Genomic DNA, 15,963 nt, shown 5'->3' with positions numbered 1-15,963 from the left:
TACTATTGACAAAGCCAAAAAAAAATTATATACTTTCAAAATATCAATTTTGGCAACACCTTTGGTTGTTTCTTCCTTTGCTATTCCTACATCCCATTATAAACCACCTTTTATACCACACATACTACAACACAACATGTCACTAGAAGACGAAAAAGCAGATACATTCATCCAAGAACGTCTAGACGCCCTCTACGATATTGACTGCAAGGTTGTCTCCCTCCTAGACAACCTCTCGCTGCTATTCCAAACATACTCCACTGAAAGCATGGACAATATAAAATCTCTGTTCCCACAACAGACATCTCAAATATACGATATACTCAGTAAAGTGGCGATTGATTTACGTAAGGAAGTCAAGATAATGGATGATAACATTGGAGTATACGACAAGAACAAAGACGGGGTTATGATCTTGCCTATTAGTGTTGAACAAAAAAACACTCAATTAGGAGTGAAGAGACTAAATATGGAAGTCAAGGAATTGGACAAGTTACTAGAAAAGGAAGAACAATTACAATCTCAAGAGGAAGAACAACAACCGGAACCAGAACAGCAGATCTCTTCTGAAGATGTTGACATGATTATCCCAGAAATAAAACCACAGGATTCAATAGATAATGTCATTGACAAATTAGAGAATGATGTTGATGATTTATTCTAGTGTGTATTAAATGTATATGTTCTATATTTCTTCCAAATACCCCTGTTGTATTAGCCTCTCAACATCAGACTTTCTTACATAAAATTGCGAGTCCTTTATAAGGTTGAACGAACCGTATTCAGTCTGAACTTCACCACCATCTTTGAGTACTCGAACATCAATGAATATGTTGGTAGGTGGATTCAAATCTCCCAGTAAATCAACATCAGAAAAACTCGACTTATAAGATAACAACAATTCCTGATAATTCTTGAGAAATTCTTGTTCAGCATGGTTCAAGTTATCTAATGCTACTTGTGTGGTATAGTTTGTATATATTGGATCCACAGGAACACTAGTAGGTTGCTTGTCATTACCTTCTACTATAGGATCCACATTCAACCATGAAAACTCGACTAATTTATCAGCACGTAATTTCTCATACGCCAATAAACATCGTTTATTACGTCTCATGGATAATATGGTAACAAATAACTGACATTGATTAATCTTGGATTCCTCTTCGGTACCATCTTGACTTTCCTGCTGTAATAGTTGTTGTTCTTCCGTCAAGTAGTCAGCATCTCTATTTAGATCGTTGATCTCCTTGATTATGTCTTTAACTAATTCAGTTTGGTATAATGGAACTTCAGAAAGATTAACAGACCGCTTAGCCTCAAGAATGAGCTTGTTGGCGATGTCTCCATACATTGTTGTGGTGGTGCTTATTGATGGAGTTAAATAAAATTCAACGCGCGTTGCCAGAAATAAAGATATGCTAACAAAAGATTGGAAACTACATCCATCCAACAAAGCGCGTACTATGGTGTTGTTATTCTAGCAACGGTTACTACAGGGGAAATTATTAGAGGGTACAAAAATGGAATATATAATTTGCATTATTTTGTTACTCTACTTGGGCTTTCTAGAATAATACAGATATATTCAACTATATGCAATTTTCTGTGTAACCTTGGAAAAATACTGCAAAAAATCGCAAAAAAAAAGAGAAACAAGAGAGAATTTATTGCCACCAATTGCTCAAATATCACCATTGAATCAAAGAAATAATGGAACTTCAAGGTATTGTGCTGGATATGAACAGAAACCAAATAACATCAGCCCAATTAGAACAACAATATGGTGCCAACAATGTAGCTATAGAAATTACTGATTCAGATGAAGATTATCAATATAATTCAGAAGATGATGCACTTGATTCAGAAGAAGATGGTCTTGAGTTCGAAGAATACGAATATGATTCAGAAGATGATGCAATTGATTTACAAGAGGGTTTTCTTGATTCAGAAGATGATGGATTCGATTTGGAACAAGATTATCTTGATCAAAACGTTGATCAGCAACCCGACCCATTTGCAGCACATGATCTTGATTCATATCAAGAACAACAACGAGATATAGTTGCATCACATGATCCAGTAATTGAAATTAACCAACAAGAAGGTATTATTAGGTTGATGAATCTGGTTATCAGAATATTCTGCCCTCAAATCTGGACGTTATTTAACGATAACTTGGGACTACAACCAGTTGCTCACGAAACATGCCTTATTATCATTATCATGATTGTTGTGGGATTTATTTTAAGAATAGTATTATTTTACGATTTCAAGACCAGTATTGAAACAATTTATACAAAGTTATATCCAATGTGTGAAGTCATGGCATATAAAATAAATTATCCTGACTCGGTGGTAAGATCATGTTATCATAAATACTTATCTGATGGAGCACCATTAGCAAAAATCAATATATATTGGTCAAGCATGAATAAAGCTCTCCTCAATTGCTTAGAGGAAGGGAACAGGGAATTTGACGTGTCTCCACCATTGCCACGAATAGAAATCATGTTTCCCAAGAAAATTCTAGAACACGCTCTCCGTATGTGTTTTCTTGAGAATTCCAAATGTGTTGGTAGTCTTTTTGAGATTAGAAATGGAGTATTAATACTAGATTCTTGCATCAGCCGGGTTATCAAACCAAATTAATTTCAAATTAACTATAATTGCTAAATAAGTAGTTAGAACCATCAGTAAGGTCTAATGCAACATGTAGAAATAACATTGTTAGAAGGCAGGATATATATCTTATCTGAAATTCTTTCGATGAAGTAGCAATAATCATTATAAAATACTTGATCTAAATTAGGGAATCTCCCAGCATGATATAGTATAGTTTTAATTTCGTTCAAACCATCGAGTAAATCATCAAGGTAGGTGTTACTTTTGACTTTAAAGACTTTATCAAATTCTTCAATTCCATATACCCTTTTAGAAGGAGAACTTGGAGATACGTAGCAGTAGAATAACTGTTTTATCGATTGGTGTTGGTTTATCAAAATGGTTTCTATTGCTAATGGTTTATCCATTATTCCCACAATTCTTACATAGAATGAAGTTAACGAATTTGGTTTCAAGTTTTTGATAATATTTCCAAACTGAACCGGTTTACAGATCAATGAAAGATTTTGGACGCTAGATAGTGTTGATATCAAATTCTGGAGCAGGTTTTCCAACAATCTAGGATACGCCTCCTCATTCCATAAATGGAGTTGAAATGTAATTAGTTCCTGTAAATTGAAAATGTCTTCTATTTGTTTAATTAGATCTAGGGTTACAGGATTGAAGAATGCAAGCCTTAGATGTTGTATACGTCCTAGTCTAATGTAAAGAAACCTATTCAACTGACTTGAGTGGTCGAATTCAATTGCCAAGTCGATTAAATTAGGGAAGCACAAAATTACATCTAGGTTTGTGCGATGAGACAGATTCATATATATCGTTAGTTTCTTGACCTTTATCCATTTGTCAAACAGGGATAAGCCTTTGCTGTAAAATGGAAGTACGAGATGTCCATTATACATAAGTCTCACTCGGTTACAAATCGCATTGGTACGAAATTCCTCCTCGTATGATACATCAATCCAAGGAAAAAGACGCGGAACATCATAAAAACACAGATAGCTCTCTCGGAACAAGATTCGTTTAACAAGATTGATATTTGAGTTCTCAGGTGACCATTTAGTACTATCCCATTTGTTAACAATGGTAAAGGTTGTATAGAATGGAGTATATGTTGCAGACAGGATTTCGATTGCATTAGAAAGATTGACATAGATTGAATGATACAACCTGATCTTACCCAATCGATAAAACCTGGAATTGATAATACAAATATGGCACACATGTATTTGATTAAGATAACGAAAAATATTCAAAATTATCTCATCGGGTAAGGAATTGATTGTAAGGGAATTGATGGGAGATTTTCTGCTATAAGTGTGCCAATATATGTTCTCCGGGGCTTGCTTGCTCATTTCATCAACTCTCCTTTGTAACAACTTCATTTGGTTGGAAGTGTATTGGAATAGACGCACCAGGAGAAACAAGATTAAAATGATAAAGATGGTTGTGAAGCACATCTTGAGTTTAAACTAGGTTCCACCTATAAGAGTTTCAAACATTAATATCATCAAAATCATGGAATGAAAAACGAAGCATTTTTGATTGCCTTGGTCTGTGCTATGTGAAATAACAAGCCGTTAATTTAGGAAAGTATTAAGCATAGCATGTTGAGTTGTATATTTCAATGGGAAGAATTAACCATAAAAATATCTCAGACTTAATATTGATTTCCAGAAGTATTAATGATTTTAATTGTTGCAATTGTGTTTCATTGGTTGGCAACACTTCATCGTCAACCGTATTAGTTTCCAGCTTGGCATACAGTTAGACGATGATCAGTATAAAAACTTACTAAATTATCATCCTAAGATATATTGAATCCAAGAATATACCAGATCCATCTATACTTAACTCTATAACGCAACAGAACTCGGATAACCCGGCTGTCTTGGTCCATGTGCTATCGTGAGTACACATTTAGCAACCGTCGCGTGCTGAAATCGTGTCTTATCTCTCACGTGATTGAGGATAAATTTTTTTTTTCTTTTTTTTTTTTGCTTTGATAAATTTCCACATTAGTCGAAGAAGGTTAAGCCCCACTAAGGAGTTACTCCTATTAGTAGACACACATAAAGAACAGCACACCTATACCATTCTTTTCCTAATGACTAATATAGATACAATGATACCATCTCCATCTTTAGATGGCGCACAAACCGAAGGTGTATCTGACTATGAAAACGACTCGTCCTATTGTTTTATCGTTAATCAAAAATTACATTGTATACCCTTGCACAAGATATCTAATCCAACCAACCTAAACGTTGAGCCACCAGAGGACCAAAAACAAATTCAGATCCAACATGGCACAGCTTCTATCCATCAAGTAGACGTGGCCGATTTCACCCCCAACAAGCTTTATCTCAAGAACCGTAATTTGCTTTATAGTCTCAACAACCCCTCGTCAGTTTCTGATATCGAGAATGATACCCCAACCAACAATAACAGCAACAACAACAACAATAACAATACTCCTGCATTAGCGACTCCTGACTTGGTCATACCGAGCACAGCATCTTCTACATATTCTAGATCTCCCTCACCTGCAGAAGTAGAAACCGACTCTTCCTCAGCTGCTATATACCTCCCTAAGCTTATCATAGATCTCAAGGATAATTTAGAAAATAACTTCACTCAACTCAAGCATTTGCTAGTTAAAATATTCCCATCATGGTCTGACATCAATCAAATCACCGTGAAACAACTCACTGGAGGTATAACCAACATGCTTTTGAGTTGTGAATACAAAAAGAGCCAACCAGTGTTGGTGCGTGTATATGGCCAGGGAACCAATTTAATTATTGACAGACATCGAGAATTTGTGTCTCATTTAATGCTCAACTCGATAGGATTGGCACCACCAGTATATGCAAGATTCAAAAATGGGCTAGTGTACGGGTATTTGGAGGGCCGTTCTTTGGAACCAGCGGAATTGGCCAAGGATTGGGTGTATCCCTTGATTGGACAGCAATTGGGGAATCTCCATCGTACATTGGACTATAGGTTGATTGACGAAGGTGTACAAAAGATTAGAACTTTGAGAAAGAGGAGAAAGTCAAGTGCTGCCAATGATAAAAAGCGCTACATCAGTAATATCTGGGAATTGCTTGAGGAGTGGATTGATATTATTCCAATAAACCCACTTCTCATTGAATCATTCAATACTCATTTAGACGTAGAGGTTACCCCAGAAAACTTGAAAGATGTCATTCATCAGGAATTGTCCTGGATGAGACGCCATTTAGAGAACTGTGGTTCACCTAATGTTGCATCACATTGTGATTTACTTTCAGGTAATGTCATCATCCCTGAAAACCATAGTCACGAACCGTGCATAACGATCCCACCGATTAATGAAAATCCCATCAAGTTTATCGATTATGAGTATATGCTTCCTGCGCCTCGAGGATTCGATATTGCCAACCATTTTGCTGAATGGCAAGGGTTCAATTGTGATCGAAGTGCTATTCCTAATCCAAGTATTGATAATCCAGTAATGACACATTGGGTGCGAGCTTATCTCGATGACATGCAAGCTAGCAATGAACAAGTTGGTGCTGTAATTGATGAAATCAAGTTGTTTTACGGAATGCCCGGGTTTTACTGGGGTATATGGGGCATGATCCAAAGTGAGCTTTCTTTGATTGAATTTGATTATGCTGAATATGCTAGTTTGAGATTGGGTGAGTACTGGGATTGGAAGAAAGAGTTTGTAAGTTAGACGATTGCTATTTATAATAATGTAAGTTTTATATTTATTCTAATTATTTTCTATTCTACCTTCTTAAATCTACAATTACTGTATGTTGGGTTCTTGATGCTACCAATATCACCCAATTATGACCCTTTGATCTTTCCTTCATTAACGCATTATGAATATTCATGGCAAAACTCATGGGGAAGTTATTACTGGAATACACCACTTTTCTTACCCATTCGTCTTGGGATGATAAGCTGGTTATGGCAATCATGTCTAAGATTTCATCGCGGATATCAAGCGAGAGCACTGGTCCTGTGCTGAGTTGTTTGAGACAACGAGCACCTGCTACTGTGGCATCATTTTCGATTTCCCACTTGTCTCGTTTAGTGAATTTGCGTCCTCGAGGTGCATCATTAGGGATGATATGGACTCTTTGAGTGATATCCATAGAGAAGAGTGCTAGTTCTGGATCACTCGAATCGGTATGTGTGGTAGTACTGCTACTACCTGTAGTAGTGGTAGCTGCGTTTGCAGAAGTACCTGATCCAGGCTCATCATCGATGTCATCATCTTCCAATTCTGTTTGTACGATTCCAACAAGCTCATCCACATCAACATCAATCTCACGTCCGCTTAGCATATTCCTCACTCTCAACGACTTAAACCCACTCTTTTTCTTCTTGGTCGGCAACAGCTTGATAAACACAACAACATGAACACCGTCGATGCCACATCTCAGGACAATCTCGTCGTTAGATTTACCAAAGAACAAATCAGCACTGATATTACGACTCCACAACAGACGGAGCAAGTCATAGCCACAGTTCATAAACAGATCCTGGGTAGCTGTAACTAAAACATCGACCCTGCTGCCACGCCATAAGTTCAGTTTCTGCTTCTGGCGACGCATGGCTCGCATAAGGGCAAATAAAAGCTGGGTGGTTAATGTAAACCCTACCGCATGCTGGACAGAACTCTTTGTGAGGACGTCGACATTCGAAAAGGACTCAATCAAGCTGTCAAACCGTCCTCCAGTGGCTATTCTTGTATAGTGGTTCAGTTTATCTTTGAGGATCGCTTGGAACATAATCCCATGGGAGTAATACTTACTATTGTAGTTTGACAAGGGGCTAAACACCACGGGTGTGCCGACACCTAGTTTGGACATGATGGCAAACATATCACCTAAATGATGGAATGCCCTTTCAACTTTTACAAGGTATGGTGAGTCAATCATGATTTTCTGAAGCTTCTGTCTTCCCCGATCCAAATCACATTTGAAGTCAAACGTGTCGACAAGTTCGGTAACCACAGTCAGTGGGATCTGGAACTCCTGGCGCAAATATCGCTTAATCTCATCAGCAGTCTTGTCTACACCTAACTGTGAAAGCACACCAAATACATCATGTTTTCGTGATTCAGAAATACCAATGTTCCCAAAGGCGAACGAAACAACTGCATCGAGGATATCGCCATGATTAACCACAAGCTCAACCTTGACACCAGCATGCAGAAAACACGGAAACAACTGGACAATTTCATCAAGAACCTTGACACATTCACTGTCATGAGCTACTCTTTCCAGTTTGGCATGTCCAACAATAGTGAAATCAACGGCACCGTATCGATCAGGCATGCCTATCCCCCGTGCATTGGGCCGGTATACCATTTCATGCCGGAATATCTTTGGTATGGAGACTTGACAACGACTAAGGAAACGCGCGGTGGGGAGGACAAGATCATAAGGAAGTGTAAGCACTGATCCACTTCTATCTAGAACTTCATATACTTGTTCACGTTGAATAGGTGGTTTTGGAAGGAGGATAGAAGGATGGTGGTTTTCCACAGCACCATGCTTTCTAAACACTCTAAATAGTTCATTGATAAGTTTTGTCATGAGGAGATGGTCTGTAGTAGATATAGACTGCGGTTTGTCAAACATAAGATCTTTGGCAAGGGAGTACGGCTGATTGAATAATGTTTCCCTGACTTGGGCCTGCCATGGTGTTGCCGGATCTGCAAGCAGCTTTAAAGCCTGTTTAATGATTTGATCTTGGTGTTCAACAGGTAACCAACCAGAAGTGAGCAACTGCTTGGCGCTTGGTCTAATCTTGGGATCATGATCAAGTAAAAGCTTTATGATTTTCTGTTCAGTGGTTTTGTGGAAGTTCAAGGGGAACTCTACCGATGTCAACCGTAACGCATTCAATATCTTGGCCCGTTCCATACCTGTTGATAAACTATAACACATTTCAAAGAAGATAATTCCGAGGGAATACATATCCACTTTCTCATCATATTGCCCTGTAGCCACTTCGTTGGCAGTATAGAAATATGTTCCTACAATAGTCGATAGGTCCTGTTTGTCAGCAGGGACTTGGTTATCACTGGTAATTATACTTGAAAACTGAGAGTTTTTCGCTAATCCGAAATCACCCACCTTGACGTTATTCTGACGATCAATAAAAATGTTGGTTGGTTTGAGGTCTCGATGAATGAACCCTTCACTGTGAATGTACGATAACGCTTCAAGGAGTTGTCTAAACAATCGCCAGTATTCATGGGAATTCAGGGGGAGTCCTTGTTCAATTAGGTTTTGCAAGGTATTGTTTTCACAGAATTCCATCTGAATGTAAAGAATACTTTTAGGGTTGGCCTTTAATTGACGTGATTGAAGTGCAGGTGCTGATGATTCCTCTTGTTCTTCTTCAGTAGATTCATCTTCGGGTTCGCCTGAATCAGTGGAGTTTCCGAATACGATTCGATCGTCAAATTCATCCTCACTATCACTTTCAAACACAAATGAGTTACTTATATAGTCCACTTGAAACGAGTTATCATGGGGAATCATCGAGCTCAGCCTCATCAGTTCAAAATCTGTAGTTTCCAGTTCCAGTTCCAGTTCCAGTTCTTCTTCACTCTCATCATCACTGGTTTCATCACGCTCAACCCATGTTCCATAATACCTGACAATGTACTGATGGTTCAACCTTGCTAAACTTAACACCTCCAGAAGGAGTGAATCCAATTTATCTGCCCGATGTCTGATTTTCTTAATGGCATAAAATGCACCCTCCATTCTATTCCTGGCCTTCACAACTTCACCAAACCCACCAGTGCCTAGTTTGCCCACTTCTTCAAAATCACGCGCATATCGACCTTTACTTGAAGACAGTTGCTGCGGAGGCGGTTGAAGTTGTTGAGGAGGGTACAGGTCGTTGGAAAATCTCCGTCGTGGAACAGTTGCTGTTGTAGTTGTGTTACGTTTTGGTTCATTACCTAGATCGGTATTCTTGAGCTTGAGATTAGGGTTTATTCGGACAGGCCCATCACGGAGGAACTTGACGGTATTTAATTCTAATGGTGATGGTCGTTTGGAAATTTTCAGCTGGAGCATTTTCGTGAGGAGGTCATAGATCAACGCAGCGTACTCTTCAAGGTCTCCATAATCTGCCGGTGAGAATTCAGTACGAAATTGTTCTGGAGTGGTGTAATTTGTAAAGACGTCATTGCCAAGCATGACCCTAAGGAAAAGCACACCAAGGTCCCAAATGTCGGTTTTCTGAGTGTGGCGGTTTTGCGATTTGACTTCCGGCGCAAGCCAGGGTTCTGGTGCCGTCACTGGCAGGGTACTTTCCGAGTTGTTAGGATGTTCTGAGATCATTTGAAGGATTCTGCTTCCATATGATGGATGACAGAGCTTGAGATTCTTGGGGAAAACAGCTACTGTTAGTGGACATACCATCTTATGAGCAAACCCAGCGGTGTGAAGGTATTCTAATGGTGGTAGGATCTGGATAAGCCAAGTTCTTGCTAATGCCCAGTTGATGAATTGTGCCGTGGGGAGAATGTCAGCAAGCGAGTCTGCTGATATCGAGAATTCATTGAGAAGGACTAGTTTCCAGGTATGTGCTTTTGTCTTTGTGATTTGGAATGCCACTAGTTTTAAAATGTTGGTGTGATTTAATGCTGTTATTAGTTGAAGTTCTCTTTCTAGGTTCTGAATTTCGTGCTTTCCTTTATCTGTGCACCAGTATGCATTTGTAAGTTCAATCAGGGTGAACAAGTATGTGATGTCGATTTGTTTGGCATTTAGTTTTGCCTGTAGTTGTTTATTGAGGTATGGTTTAACAATGTATTGAGTAGCAATTGGTGGAGTGAATATACCTGGTTTGACGTAATGAATGAAGCCATATATTGTTTTGAACTTGATAGTGGTCCTCCAACCTGGATGTTTTACCTCGATGGTGTTATCAAATGTGAACAGATCAGATATATCTAGTGATGGATCTATGTCGTCGTGTTCTTGTTCCGGTTGTTCAGGCACAGGAGTTGCTTCCTCAACTTTAATCTTCATAATTTGTTCATTGACGACTTTGCTTCGTTCCACTCTGGCTCGATCTCGTTCTTGTTTCTTACGATTCTCTTCTTGTTCCAACGCTTGTCTTTCTTGTTTTAGTCGTTGCTCCCGTTCTTCCTCTAACGAAAGCACTTTTTCAGTAGTTCCCTGGATTTCATCAAGCAAAAACTTTACTTCGGAAATAATAGTGAATGAAACTTCCTGCTCGGGATACTCCTTGATCAATTCCTGGACTTTGTTCTCCAACTTGGTCAAACTGGCTTTGAGTAAATTCACGGGATTAATGAGTTTCACAAGTGGTGGCAGGAGAGGGTAGGTCTGGGTAAATTCAATGTCAAGTGTTACTTCCAACACGGGACAATTGGGGTCTTCTGAAGATGTTAAATGTATCTTGAAATGTGGTGATGGTTTCTTGTTCCATACGAGTCCCGTAGGTGTGATGTCCTCGAATATGTCTCCGTAAATGGAGGCTATGCTTTGGAGTTCATCCTGTTGTCTATGGATGAGGTCATCCGTTAGTGTTGACTGATCCGTTGACATGGGGATGAGGGAAGATGTCAATTGTGTCTGTTAAATTGTGTATTGTAAATTGGTTCTTGTCGTGAGATGTTAGTGATGATCTGTTAGATTTTGATTTTTCTTGGGGCGAGGGCCCCTCTGGTCTTCGCAGTAAATTTAGGACGAGGATTAAAACCTTAGCGAGAGATCTAGGACGTATGCAGCGTCATGCTAGTAGACAATCTTCCCCAGGACGAACACACCATTCGTATCCTCCTAACCACAGATAATCATGTCGGATATGCCGAGTCGGACCCCATTCGAACATCAGACTCCCACCTCACCTTCCATGAAATCACCCAGATCGCGTCCACCAACAACGTCGACATGATAGTACAGGGAGGAGATCTCTTCCATATCACCAAACCCAGCAAGAAGTCAATGTATCATGTTATGCAGAGTTTAAGATTGAACTGCATGGGCGACAAGCCAGTTGAGATTGAGATGTTAAGTGACCCAGAAGTACTTGGAAGTTTTGGGGTGAATTACGAAGATCCCAATGTCAACGTGTCAATCCCAGTGTTTGCCATCAGTGGGAACCACGATGATGCTACAGGTGAGGGTTTACTTCTGGCAATGGACGTTCTTGCCATGAGTGGGTTGATTAACCATTTCGGAGCCATCCCCGATTCTGAAAACATAACCGTGTCTCCATTACTCTTTCAAAAGGGCACGACCAAACTTGCTCTTTATGGAATGGCAAACGTTCGTGATGAACGACTCCATAGGGCTTTTCGTGATGGGATAGTCAAGTTTCTTCGTCCAGATATCCACACTGACGAATGGTTTAATTTTTTAGCTTTCCATCAAAACCACGCTACTCATTCATTCACATCAAGCATACCCGAGCTGTTCCTTCCGCGATTCCTAGATTTTATATTGTGGGGACATGAACACGAGTGTGTACCATACCCCGTTCACAACCCCGAGATGGAGTTTGAGGTATTACAAGCTGGCTCATCAGTAGCTACTTCATTAAGCGAGGGTGAAGTTCCAGACAAACACATATTCATAATGAGTGTGCGGGGACAAGATTATTCGATTGAGCCAATCAAATTAACAACGGTTCGTCCGTTTATTCTAAAGGTGTTAGAATTACTGAAGACCGATTTGATACCCGGTGCCGCGTCCAAGTCTGATGTGATTGAGTACTTGACCTCTGAAATGGAGTTGGCTATAGAAGCGGCAAACACGAAATGGAAAGAACTGAATCCAGATAGGACGGATACACCACCGCTCCCCTTAATCCGGTTAAAAGTAGAGTATTCTGGAGGCTATGAAATTGAGAATGTAAAGAGATTTTCTAATAGGTTTGTGGGTAAAATCGCTAATGCCAATGATGCCATTCAATTCTTTAAGAAACGACAACCAAGAGAGCAGACACTTAACAGGACAAAGTTCAATGCTATTGAAGAGAACACCATGAATAAAAAATCAACCGAGTTGCAACTTCATGATATAATCAACGATTTCTTGAAGCAAACGCAATTGACTCTTATTCCAGAAGTCGGACTTAATGATGCGGTAAAACGGTTTATCGAGAATGAAGACAAGACGAGTTTGTCACAATATATAGAAAAGGAGGTTAAACGAGAGACCAAGATGTTGCTATCAGTAGACATAGACGAAGATCAGTTTCATAATGGTGATGATGTGAAGGCCAAGAATGCATTTAAACAGTTGCTAAAGGAGATAGCGCCACTGGCAAGTATTCCTGTGGAGATTGATATTCCAGATATTCCAGTTCCAGCTCAAGAAGAAGTACATCACATATTAGATTCAGAATCAGATGTGGAAATTCTTAGTGATGATGATTGTGCGCCAAAAGCTAAGTCAAGGGCCAAGCCAAAGACCAGAGCTCCAGCTAAATCGAGAACTACAAGAACGAGAAACAAAAATTAATGTATATATACAAGATCTAAAAGGTAGTAGCTTCTTTAATCAAGTCCTCGGTGCTAAATCCGTCATCACCAGTAGTAAACTGTTTCAACAACTTCAACTTCTTTTCGTTTTGTTCACCCATTCCGTAGAATCTTTGTACATTCAACACAAGCAATTGCGCTTCATCCATGGGGATAGTATCGTTTTCAATAACCCCATTCATTAAAATCACCCCCTTATCGCTGACTTCTTGGTGGAAAGATAAGGTGGTGTGTGGTTTGGCATACTCTCCATGTAACTTGTATTCGGCTACAGTAGTAAGCATACAATGGACGGTGGCAGGACCTACAAATGCCCATTGCACAAAGTGCATTTCATAACCGTTGTCTCTTGGCAATGGCAAGATAAAGTTTGGGTTCTTGAATGCATTGGCATACATTGCAGCAAAGGGAACAGCATCAATCACGGCATGAACTGACTTCTGCTTATCTTGGAAACGAGCTTTCCAAATGTATTCAATTTCACGACGGGGCAATTCCTTGAGTTTGTCGAGGTCAACATAGTCGTTGAGGACCTTGTATGGCAATTTTGGGGTATCCTTGGCGATAGGAATTGCTGGTTTGGTGGCCTGTGCTTTCATGGCTTGTTTTCGTTCGTAAGCTTCTAGTTCAGCTAAGGGGTCGATCTTGTTGAGTTCCTTCTTTGTTTGTTCGATTTGGTCTGCGAGTTTAAGTTTGAGTTCTTCAACTGATGCTGCTCCGACTTGTTTGGCCTTTTGTGCGAGTTTGGCTTGGTACTTGGCTGAGATGGAGTTGTATCTTACAAGGGTTCTCCCTAGTCTGAACATGGTCTGGGTCCAAGTGCTAGTATATGAAAATTTTTATATACATAATTTTTTTTTGTTGGCATACAAAAATTTCTATGGACTTCTATACAAACTTTTGGCAGCACATTTGGCAACACAATGTCTTTTTTTTTTTGGCAACACTGTTGGTTAGTTTTAACTCTGGCTATACCTCTGGTTCTTTTACTTTAATACCAGTAACAACATTGTTAAGTTTGTCTCTCATAGACTCAGGAACATCTTCAAATACGAGATCTCCCTTTTCCTTACCAACACTCTCACCTTGGGCAGCAAGCAATTGTTCAATGTTGATGCGACCATCACGGGCAAACCCCAAGTTGTCCGCTATAAGATGGCGGTTCTTGCAGCTTGGACATTGAATGAGGACTGTTCCGTGGTGATAGGCTAATTTGGAGAATGTATGTGTTGATCTGGTAGAGCAGGGGTTGCATGTAAATTGAATGAGATATTCCCCCTTTGGCTCTTGCTCTGCGGCTGTCTCGGTGTTGCCTCTGGTCTGCTGTGTAGTAGTGGTGGGGGTAGCATGTGGTGTGCTTGGTTTATCAGTATACCATCTTCTAGTTAGAGCGATGCTACTACCAATACGAACACTCCTGGTGACTTGTGGCACTGCTACTCTTACTGCCCTTGTTGCAAATCTGGCTAACATTTTTTGGTGATGGAGAGCAGAAGAAGAAGAAGAAAACAGAAATTTTTCCCATCACCAGAAATTGTTCCTACTTTATATCCAAACCGCATCCAGTAATGAACAAGTTCCCACAAAGTGTACGAACGCTTTTAAAAACATACAAAGCAAGTCATGACAGCACATCTCCCTTGAAATCAACTACTGATTCGAAATATCAAATACAGAGCATACTCCGTCGTATAAGATACCCCACCGAATATGCAGATCGAGAACTGGCCCTCTACAATCCACAACTACCACTCCCACCAAGTGAACTTCTTAACACCCGACAGTTATTCAAGAATCCAGTACGATATCCTTCTGGAAGTATATGGAAAGAAAAGGATTCTCTGTTTGATAGTCATTACACTCAAGCTGTAAGCTGTTTACGCAGTTCACTATTTCCCAACAGGAAAGTGGATCCACCCCGATCGATTCAGGATACTTTCTCCCATAGAATGAAGATGATAAAGTCCATTCCTGTGATTGTCATACTTAAACTGGATCAAAGGTTATTCAGAAGGTGCGATTATAATGATGTTCAACGAGACATTGAAGAACTATCGGTCATGAAGCAGAGTCAAAAGGAAGGTAGGTTGGACAGGTCGTGGAAATGGGCTAGTCTTGACGATCTTACTGTTCCCGATTTGTTCAATCTTGCATTGAGAGTAAACACCTATGAAAAGACTGGTAATGCGGAAATCATCAAGCATATCCGCAACAATTCGCATACACACCTCGTTCCCTGGAATGAAATTGGCAAGATCCATGATGAGTTAGCAGACAGCATAACCCAAGCTAACAAGACAGAACTATTGGATATAGTAGGGGAAAAGAGCATACCAATATCGCAAGACATTGACGAAGGTTCTTACGATTTGAAATACCCAGTATTCTACACATTAACAATATCAAACCCATACATCGACCACACAGACATACTCAACCTCATCCCACCAGAAATGACAATTGTAGGAGCCAGACTCAACTCGTATCAATTAGGCAGTACCTTAGCAAGCATAGGCATGGGCCAAACACAAGGGTCATACGAAGACATGATGAGACGACTCAAGGAGAAACGACAAGAAGAGGCAGATCCCAAGAAACATAATGCCAAAATCATATTAAAATATCTAGCTCGCAAAGGATTAACCCGTGTAGAAATGAGCGCTGATGGTGTTGGTATATACTTATTGCCTGTACATAGTTAAGTAGGATCTGGCATATCTCCGAAAGTCACGTGGCCCACGGAGTTTATTGTTATCATAAAAATTTCAAGATTGCTCGAATTCCCACATAACAAA

General features: G+C 39.8%; 9 protein-coding genes across 9 annotated transcripts; 4 read left to right on the top strand and 5 right to left on the bottom strand. All coding sequences in view use genetic code 12, as the record gives it.

Annotated features, from left to right (window-relative positions):
* Positions 1-42: 42 nt before the first annotated feature.
* SPAPADRAFT_158578 (uncharacterized protein) lies at positions 43-3,618 on the bottom strand (the record flags this gene model as incomplete). Its single annotated transcript, XM_007377820.1, has 2 exons — positions 43-957; positions 1,021-3,618. One exon carries the CDS (start codon positions 3,525-3,527, stop codon positions 2,694-2,696), a length of 834 nt encoding a protein of 277 aa, XP_007377882.1.
* Positions 58-1,370, bottom strand: PSF1 (DNA replication protein; the record flags this gene model as incomplete). The annotated part of the gene is made up of 1 exon (XM_007377822.1): positions 58-1,370. One exon carries the CDS (start codon positions 1,352-1,354, stop codon positions 686-688), a length of 669 nt encoding a protein of 222 aa, XP_007377884.1.
* MED11 (Med11p) lies at positions 137-664 on the top strand (the record flags this gene model as incomplete). Its single annotated transcript, XM_007377823.1, has 1 exon — positions 137-664. One exon carries the CDS (start codon positions 137-139, stop codon positions 662-664), a length of 528 nt encoding a protein of 175 aa, XP_007377885.1.
* SPAPADRAFT_63734 (uncharacterized protein) lies at positions 1,644-2,842 on the top strand (the record flags this gene model as incomplete). The annotated part of the gene is made up of 1 exon (XM_007377821.1): positions 1,644-2,842. A coding segment is annotated over one exon (878 nt), but the record flags the coding sequence as incomplete, so codon positions are not given.
* A 1,114-nt stretch (positions 3,619-4,732) lies between the features above and the next one.
* On the top strand, positions 4,733-6,349 carry SPAPADRAFT_52945 (uncharacterized protein; the record flags this gene model as incomplete). The annotated part of the gene is made up of 1 exon (XM_007377819.1): positions 4,733-6,349. The coding sequence occupies one exon, from the start codon at positions 4,733-4,735 to the stop codon at positions 6,347-6,349; it is 1,617 nt and encodes a 538-aa protein (XP_007377881.1).
* A 55-nt stretch (positions 6,350-6,404) lies between these two features.
* GCN2 (serine/threonine-protein kinase) lies at positions 6,405-11,228 on the bottom strand (the record flags this gene model as incomplete). Its single annotated transcript, XM_007377818.1, has 1 exon — positions 6,405-11,228. One exon carries the CDS (start codon positions 11,226-11,228, stop codon positions 6,405-6,407), a length of 4,824 nt encoding a protein of 1,607 aa, XP_007377880.1.
* A 176-nt stretch (positions 11,229-11,404) lies between these two features.
* Positions 11,405-13,985, bottom strand: SPAPADRAFT_63732 (uncharacterized protein; the record flags this gene model as incomplete). Its single annotated transcript, XM_007377816.1, has 1 exon — positions 11,405-13,985. The coding sequence occupies one exon, from the start codon at positions 13,972-13,974 to the stop codon at positions 13,165-13,167; it is 810 nt and encodes a 269-aa protein (XP_007377878.1).
* On the top strand, positions 11,415-13,148 carry MRE11 (MRX complex nuclease subunit; the record flags this gene model as incomplete). Its single annotated transcript, XM_007377817.1, has 1 exon — positions 11,415-13,148. One exon carries the CDS (start codon positions 11,415-11,417, stop codon positions 13,146-13,148), a length of 1,734 nt encoding a protein of 577 aa, XP_007377879.1.
* Positions 13,984-14,659, bottom strand: SPAPADRAFT_63731 (uncharacterized protein; the record flags this gene model as incomplete). The annotated part of the gene is made up of 1 exon (XM_007377815.1): positions 13,984-14,659. The coding sequence occupies one exon, from the start codon at positions 14,639-14,641 to the stop codon at positions 14,138-14,140; it is 504 nt and encodes a 167-aa protein (XP_007377877.1).
* Positions 14,660-15,963: the final 1,304 nt, after the last annotated feature.

This window comes from Spathaspora passalidarum, assembly GCF_000223485.1.
Source record: "Spathaspora passalidarum NRRL Y-27907 unplaced genomic scaffold SPAPAscaffold_8, whole genome shotgun sequence".
Classification (NCBI taxonomy): Eukaryota; Fungi; Ascomycota; class Pichiomycetes; order Serinales; family Debaryomycetaceae; genus Spathaspora; species Spathaspora passalidarum.
Note: the sequence above shows the minus strand (reverse complement) of the source record. Positions and strands in the feature narration are given on the sequence as shown.